The sequence below is a fragment of the Cuculus canorus genome, chromosome Z (genome assembly GCF_017976375.1).
Source record: "Cuculus canorus isolate bCucCan1 chromosome Z, bCucCan1.pri, whole genome shotgun sequence".
Classification (NCBI taxonomy): Eukaryota; Metazoa; Chordata; class Aves; order Cuculiformes; family Cuculidae; genus Cuculus; species Cuculus canorus.
Genome location: NC_071441.1, coordinates 2,858,283 through 2,867,266, shown reverse-complemented (window position 1 = coordinate 2,867,266; position 8,984 = coordinate 2,858,283). Strand labels below are relative to the sequence as shown.

At 38.3% G+C, this 8,984-nt stretch overlaps 1 protein-coding gene across 1 annotated transcript in view; it reads right to left on the bottom strand.

Moving 5' to 3' along the window:
- Positions 1-4,014: 4,014 nt before the first annotated feature.
- Positions 4,015-8,984, bottom strand: part of SLC1A3 (solute carrier family 1 member 3) — a 65,773-nt gene continuing 60,803 nt past the window's right edge. Inside the window, exons 9-10 of the mRNA XM_054054632.1 lie at positions 7,678-7,812; positions 4,015-6,487 (exon numbers count right to left, since the gene is read on the bottom strand). Of these exons, the coding sequence (XP_053910607.1) occupies positions 6,283-6,487; positions 7,678-7,812 (340 nt within the window). The 3' untranslated portion in view covers positions 4,015-6,282. The remainder of the gene's footprint in view (positions 6,488-7,677; positions 7,813-8,984) is intronic.

Below are 8,984 nucleotides of genomic sequence, written 5' to 3'. Positions count from 1 at the left end.
GAATAGATTCCAAATGTGTATATCTCGCATTTTCATAGCACTTTCAGGGACAACAGATTACCAAGAGAGAGACCCTTCAATGAGAAAAAATTGAGACTGGAAAAGAGATTGATAACTGTGTGAAAGTCCACTGTGTTAGCATTTAGCCTCAGCAAATACACCACCAGTCCCCCAATACCTAAAAGAACATCTCAGGAACTGTGGCACACATTTTCCCCAACACACCTTCACCTTCCCTGAGAGATGCACAGATAAAACACAGACAAATGAACACACACCAAAGAATCACTGTAAGAATTAAGGTGGTCACAGCTGAAGCTCTTTAAGGCTGCGCTGAACAGAGGACGAGATGAATATCTTCTTTATGTGAATAAATTGGATGATAATAATAACAGTATCAATTCTAATAATAATAATTAAAGCATTCTCCAGTTGGAGCGAACATGAAGTGTTGTGCTCAACTGCTCATCAGAGGATTTAACTTAATTTTTTTAATTGGAGAGGAAACCTTACTTGTTAAAAAAGGTTTGCCACACGATGGCAGCACAATCTAATGAGACAAAAATTTTGGCTGTCATTGCTGGGAAACATTTTGCAGTTTTTAGGAGGCTGATTGTTACACAGGCACAGTACATCTGAAAATGAAGCGCTGGCAGCATCTGAATAGCTCTTTTGCACTGTGGAGGCTAAGTGGCACAGTGGATTAGTGCCGTAGTCTTTTTCTTCTGCAGATTCAGCCTTACATCCTGGCTTAGCCTCTAAGTGAAAGCGAGTTGGGTGGTCTCATCCCAGTCCCCATTTGTGTGTATCAGAAAAACACCAGGCAATTTGGCATGGCCAGGAGCTGCTGCCTGGGAGAGGAGTGGGGTTTGAATAGGAGAGGAACCGCAGGTCACGAGCAAGGTGAACCGGCGGATCCATGAAGGGAGTTTTGTGTAGCACCTGCTCAGGCCGAATCACAGTCACCCTCTGTCGCGAATACCAATTTTATTCTGAATAAAATTATTCTGAATTTTATTCTGAATAAAATTATTCTGCACCGCAGTTTATTCCCTGTTTGTGAAATTCAAGCCAGATCTTTATTTCATCCTTTCCCCTTTTGCTGCTCATGGGAGTTTTGCCAGTGAGAACCAGCAAACACCGCAGGATTTGGCCAGGTTTTACGTACGATTACGACGAACAACTTCATTTAAGGTGTGTTTTGAAGAGGAAGTAGTATAAATTCTTAGATACACCGTAAGTATCTACAGTACAGGAGATAATAGTACAGAGGTGATATGCACTATGGGCAAGTCCTCGGTGTTCAGGTGGCGCACGAGATGTGACACAGGTGTGTGTCAACTCCATCGTAGAGGCTTTCCACAGTCTTGATCTCTCTGAAAACAAACCTGGTTCCAGGGCAATGCTATTGTCCCCATTTTATTGTTTGAGAACCAAAACACAGAGCGGCTGACTTGTGTCTGGGTTTATGAAGGAGATCAAGGATAACAAGCTGTAAAAACGAAGAGTAAAACCAAGAGAGAAAACGGGATAGATAGAGAGAAGAATATAGTACTACAGAAAATAGGAAACTGTTTTGAGATGTTGAAAAAAAAAAATGGGGCAGGAAATGAACGCAAGTTTAAGAGTAAAAATAATAGAAACAATATTGGAAACATGTAATGAAATAGTTGTTTTTTTAATAATTTTTAGCAACTATCAGAATTTTTAAAAAGCTCTTAAAAAAGCCTGTAGCACAATGAAAAGAAAACCCAAGTAACCAGGAAAAGCAGAAAAATGTGCAATGTCTGGAGACAGGAAGTTGTAAAGAACAAAGAAAAAGCATTAGTATAAAAATATACTGCTGAAAAATGCAGCTTTGAGGCAAGTACTTGTGAAAATGTGCCAAATTCTGTAAGTAGAACTGGCTTTAAAGTGAGGAGATATTGTAAAAAGTTGAAATGTTTCATTTTGACATTTTCCTAGCAAAACAGTTCAATGTTTTATTTCTGAGTTACAGTTTATTATACACCTGAGTTTAATTTAAAATACAGTAAAAGCAATTGAGAAGCGAGACAGGATGTTTCAAGAAGTGGAGAATGAAACATTTCGGTATACCTGGAAGAGACTGTTCTTTTTTTTTTGAGTCACAAAAAAGTTGTTTCATGATGCCCTGTAAGAATTACTCAGTTTTTCAGTTCTCTCACTGAAGTGAAAAATCAGTTATTTGTGCAGCCCCAGTTGTGTAATGAGGCATGTTGAAGAAAAACTTTGGTTTGAGATGTAAGTGCTCCTTTACTACAATTTCGGAACGATAGATACTTCCGAAGGAGAGACATCTGAGGAGACAAGTAAGGGAAGAGGGGATAGGAAAGAGCTCACCATGCAGGATTATATCATCTGACTGCAGGTCCCTGTTATCAGAAGGAATCTTGCACCCTCACTGATGTTGTAAGTCTGGGATTCAGTTTGGAATAAAGGTCTGTGAGTCTTTCTCCATCTTCCGAGTGTCTTTCTCCATCTTACCCCATGCTCCCAGGCTAAGACAATCTCTTTAAAAAGATGACAACAGAAATCCAGACAGAGAGTGATCTACCAGTTCATCTCTGATTTTTTTATCCTGTTCTGGGAAGTAGCTGATCACACTAGAAGCAAATTGATCACACACTTTTGATCGTAAATCACACACTGTTGATCACACTGGAAGCAAGATACTGTGCTATTTTCTTCTGTACTATTTCCACTGTGACTTTATTAAAGCAAGCACACACTACAGGGTTAGCTGAAAAAAAATGCCCTAAATTTCTTATCAGTTGTGCCTGTGTTGAAACACAAATGTCACTTGTACAAACTCAGTCCTTCAGAAGGGAAGACAGAAATGCTTTCCTGTGCCAGTAATTGATTTTCCACATGCATGATCCCTTTGCTTTATACTGGCCACACACTGTTACAGAGACATAAATTCTTGCCTAAGAATGGCATGGCTGTTTCGTGCCCCAACTTCCAAATGAAAACAATGCTGAAAAATTATGGAATACCGGAGATCTTTGTTCTGTATGGGGGCAGAAGAGCAAGTAAGGCCGTTGTGCCAGTAATACCTCCAAGTAATACACCATACCCCTCTTTCTTTAGCTCTTCCCATCATGACGATAATTCTAGAAACACGGAAATACGTACCTGGATTGAGTGAATGAATGTGTAGATATCTAGAGAAAAATTTGGAAATGTTACGCTCATGCACTTTAGAATATCATGTGTTCTCTGAATTTTTTTTTCACAAAATTGGTTGCATTGTGTATTGTTTTCACTTAAAATACCACAGACAAATTCATAGACATCATTGTCCAAGTAGTTTGTTGATGTATGTTCAAGAAAGCAAGACCTCCCCGTGCTTCAGCTGTGTCTGCTCCAGCTGACACAACTTTTCAATAGGTACAAGTGATTCATTTCACGACTTTTGTAACTTCCCAGTCCTTCTCACAAGACATTCTCTTCCATTAGATGATAACTGCTAGCTGAAAGTGTTGCTTAATGAACTCTGACACCCTCACAAACCACTTCTGTGAGAAAAAAAGTGGATTGTCTGGGATTACTGTACTGTTATGATGCTGTAATATCACAGTCAGTGGGGACTTTTAACCATCTAATTATACATCCAAAACCAACTGGCAGCTTTGCAGTAGCTGAATCAATGAAGTTACAAATATTTCTTTTTTTTTAGTATTTTGCAGATATCAGTATGAATTTATAGATTTTAATTTGAATGAACTCAATTAGGCTGAACATTTGTTCTTTTAATTTTTAAAGTCCCTCCCTCCCTGCCTTTACTCAGTTTTTATCACGAATATGTAAGAAGGTATTTGAAGTGAGGAAGCCCTGCTGTATCGAAGCCTTGCTGCTTAAAATGACCAGAAATACCTGAAATCCGATGAGTTCGTTAGCTCTGAGTTTGTGTGAAGCTTCTGTTCCAGAAATTTTGAAAGAAATTCTAACCCACAAAAAAGCAGTAATGTAAAACTATTTTTATTGAAAATACATCTACAAAGTAATGTTTCTCAGTCCACTCTGGGTGCATAGCAATGCAGAACCAATGAGGGATGGGGAAGGGAATCTTTCTATAATACCTGATTTCCATAAGAAACAACGTTAGTGTAAAAAAAGATCACATTCTTTGTGACACAACTCATTTTTCTCAGCTGATGTCATAGAAAGACAGCCTTTTACATTGTCTTTGCAATGTATTTTCAAACAAGACCCTAACAAAAATTTAAATTGTTATTCCATAAATTCTACAGTTAATATTTATACACACATTCTGAATACAGTATCTATATAAAAATATCTCTAATTACATATCAGAAAATGCCTGTCTGTATCCTAGATTTGCATTCTCTTGCCCTCCCCCACCACACTTGTTTTCTTTCAGTCAGAGATTCATTTAGAGCTTTGTGGGTTTGACTGCTCAATACTCTGCACTAAGCTCCGCTCCGTTCATTCACTGGAGAGTTCCTGCTTGTATTGTCTGGGTTGCTCAAATGGAGAAGATGGGCAGGAGTGTTCAGTCCTAAAAAACACCGATCTTGCCTGGGAAAAGATTTGGCTTCAACCAGCATGCTGACATTTTCACTACAGTTACTTTTATACCATGTTAATATTCCTTTAGTGACAGAAGCAATATTATTTGAGCATCAACTAGGACACCGCAAGGGAACTCTTCATTTCCATCATCAAATTTTTTTGGTGGGGGAGGGGGAAAGAAGACAACCGACATTTGTAACCAAAAAAAAAAAAAAAATCACTCAACACTATTGTGCCTGTCGTTTTTTATCCCCAAATGTAACTGCATTATAAAGTTTTCCAGTTTAACCTCTATGATAATACAAGGCAAAAAAGGAAAAAATACATATTTTGTATTTCTAGAAAAGGGTTTCAACAGGGAACAATCTTGAAATGAACAAAAAAAGCCACAGGATTACAAGTGCATTGTCTCCCTTTTTTCATTCTTTCCTTATCTATCCCCTGAAAGAAACCTAAAATATTGCGCTTTAAAATCCTTTCTAATTAAAATTTCAACATTTATTATAGTATTTACTATTTTGCAATTTATGTTTTTTTTTTCCTAGTAAAAAGTAAAAAAGCACCCATTAGTTTTATTTTCTAAAGGGTTATTTTTTCTTTTTAAGACGCTACTGATAAACACACAATGAATTTGAAATTTCACATTGAGATAATGGAGCCTTCTTCTCCAGGTGGAAAAAAATCCAGCTAATAGCTCTATGACTTATCAGCGGGATGACCAAGAACTGGGGAGGTTTCAATCAGAATAACTCCTGTTGGTATCAAAGATTCAGACTTAGAATTCAGCCCCTTTAGGGTCTGAGCATCTCACCTGTCTACACGTTGTGCAGAAGGCTGGCACTGCCTTTTACTCTTATTATCACTGATTGAGTAGATAACGGGCATACCCAGAGCATGCTGTGTTAGCCCAAACAGAGAAGAAGACAACGTTTCTGCGCCAGCCTTGCTCCTACAAGCACATACACACATCAATTTTTCAGCTGGTTTGTGGTGTTGAAATTAAGTGGGCAAAACCAGATTGGAGGTACACACATATATATGTAAATGTAAGTCAGTGAGAGCTGACTAGACTAAGTTTTTGTCAAGATCAGCTGAGGCTAAAGCGAAAAACTGCGTCTAGATAAAATAACTTCCTCAGAAATATTTCAACTCAGCTGATAAAAGTGCTGATTTTGTTTTTCTTCTTTATTTATCCTTTAACGTCCTTTTTATTGTCCTGCTAGTATTTGACCGACAATGTAACATTAGAAGAAAAAAAATCTGATAAAAAAAGCAAAAATCCTGTTAATTTACTTAACTGGATGCAGTTATCAAGTTAGAAGTACTAATTGTGTGTTTATGGATGTTTGGAGTTTTGCAACAAGTATTTTTAAAAAAAATAAAAACATCTGTCACGTGTTTTAACTTTCCAGTTCATAATATTAAAAAAAAAAGTTCAATGACTGAATAAGATTCACACTGATTTTTGTTTTTAATTGACAGTCTCTTTTTTTATCCTCTGTTAGCACATGTCTAGCAGGACCAGCATTTTTGCCTGTTAAATTTTTTTTAAGTTGGAAGCCAACAAATACCATGATCACTGCTAGTTTGGAGTATATTTTCATTAATTCTTTCCAGTGCTAGCATAAAGGGAGAAAATAAGGAATAAGTGAATTTGAGATACAAATGACTGGAAAAAGTATGTGCTTTCTACTCTTGTAGCGTTGGACTCATGCTTTCATTACCCTACATCTTGGTTTCACTGTCTAATGGTTTCTCACTCTCATTTTCTTGTGAGATCAGTTGGTATGGTTTCTTCATTTCATTCTCCTCTATCACAGAATTACCCATCTCAGCGTCCTTGTTCTTCAGCTCATGACGTGATAAATGTTCAACAATTCCTGCTCCGATGGAGTCTCCCAAGACATTGGTAGTGGTACGGAGACGATCCCTAAGGAGAATCAGTGAGTTAGCCTTGATTTTACCACTTGGCATGCAGACTAGTTGTTAATATGGCCTTTAACCTGACACTAGATGACTCGGCTATTTTATGTATATCCGTTTACCTGAACTGTTGATGCCACATTTTTTTTTACAGAAATTAACATATATATTAGGATTTGAAGTCACAAAATGTGTTAATACTGTTGGCAACTTCATAGCAAGAAACCGCTGTGTGATGAGGATGACAAAGGGAGCATACGGCAGATGCTTCTTGGAGGTAGTTTGATACCCTGGTGGTCTGGGTTTATATCCTCTGAACATATAAGCCAATGAAAATCTCTGTTTTCCTTCCTAAGCACAAACTATGATCAGTAATTTAGGGTGGAAATCTGTCGAAATAATCAAAATTAAGCTAACAGTTCAATGCTCTTAGACGGCTCCACGCAGGTGTAGGAGCCGGCTTGACCGGGATTGACTGATACTGTTATTCAAAAGGCATTTACCTACTTAAGGCTGTGGGCACATGGTTAGATAATGAATTGAAGACATAATGTTCTGATAACAACACAAGCAATTTCTTGCAGGAATCACTGGAGAAGACTGAAGGGTAAAAGTCCCTGGAAACTATATCTAACAGGGGATAGGCAAAATAGAGGTTGGAGGAAAACTGCTTTTGATTTAGTTCCTGGACCAAGGGATTCCCCTTTATTCCTACAGGTGTCAGTCAGTCTTCTAGAAAAAGGAATGGAAAAACTGTGGTGGTCAGATAAAGAGTAGCACCATGGGGTAGACATATGAACCTTTCCTAGACTGGATAGTCGGCAGGACTGCAATGAACTGAGTCAGATCTGAACCTGCTCTGAATGGAAAGGTTTTCATTGCTATCCTACAAAAAGCCAGAAAACTAAAATTTAATTACAGTGTGTCTGAAAGTTTTCTTAGTACCCTAATTTTCTAGTACCCTAGTACTAGAAAAGTACTTAGTACCCTAGTTTTCTTACTCCTCCTAAGAGGAACCATCATTAAGCAACACCCTTCACCTTCTGCTCTAAGAAAATAGAACAATCACAAGCAATTGTGATCCTTTCGACACTTCTTTCCAACTCCCTTTCACAGCAAAAGAAGTGCACTACTGAATGAAGTACTGCTAGAGTGTCCCTGGCTATTGGACCTAAGTGACTCCATAAAAATACTTACAAGAACCAGTCCACTGCAATGATAAGAGTGATATCATCTGTAGGCAAACCTACTGATGTAAGCACAATGACCATGGTGACCAGCCCAGCTTGAGGAATGCCCGCAGCCCCAATACTGGCAGCTGTAGCTGTGATGCTGTGCAAAGAGATGGCAAGAGCAATTAATTGACTTCCATGACAAACTCTGTATCACCTGGCAAACTTCAAAAACAGACATGAAGGAAGAAGGCTTTTGCTCAATAGTAAATAAAAAGACGAGAACAGTCCTTTATCAGAACACTGCATGTAGCTACAGGGGAATGTGGATCTTAATCCAAAGTATTTATGCTAAATCTTTATCCAGAACCCTCGAAACATGATTTTGTTAGGTGGTAGATGCTAAGGGCCAGACAAAACCACTACAGCTACATGCCCTTGCACATTGAGCAAACCCACTCCACAAGCTCAAACATGTTAAAAGAAAAGCTGGGAAGGTAATTTTGTCCTGGTAGATCTAATGTAAAAACTTTTGTTCTCTGTCCATCTAAATATGACTTCATGCCAGGTGAAGTATCTGTCCTCGGGCAGTTGGCACTCTGCCATCAGAGAACAGAAAGCTGCCAGAAACCCTGAATCATACAGTCTAGTAACTTGATAGAAATGTGCTTGTTCACACTTGCTTTAGGAAGACTTTGTTTTGTCAGGTGATTTGGCGGGGAGGATCTCCAGTACTAATGGATGCGGAACTATTGCCTCAGAGCGTGAAGGCAGAGCTTTTACTTCTGTTGATGAACACTGAATGAAGCTGGCGGATTTTATGGAGGGATGCACTTCTGCTTGAAAATCTGCATTCACGGTTCACCATACCTGAACTTTCTGGGTGATAAATAGATGTGTCTCTACCCTACAGTGTCCCTTTCTCCCTTTGCTGACATTTCTTTCTTCTGCACATCTACCCATCACCCACTTCTTTTAAGCTGTTAGAGTAACATAATGAAATTATGTTCTGCATAATTATGCAGAACATAAATTATGTTCTGCAGAGCAGTTCTCATTGAGTGCTGCTTGGTGAGTTGTTTTCTGTTCTATTTCAAACACAAAGGCTGGAGTGCTTGAAAACATACTTATCTTCTCCACCTCTATCAGCTAGGGTAGCAAAAGACATTACTGTTCCTTACACAGCTTGCTCTACTTGTATCTTGAGAACACCAGAATTAAGAAAATCTTAATTCTAAGACTAAATTAAGACTAAATAGTCTAAATTAAGACTATCTTTCCTAGCGTTAGCACTGTGGTGCTTTTATGCTGCTGCTCTGTTACATGCATTAT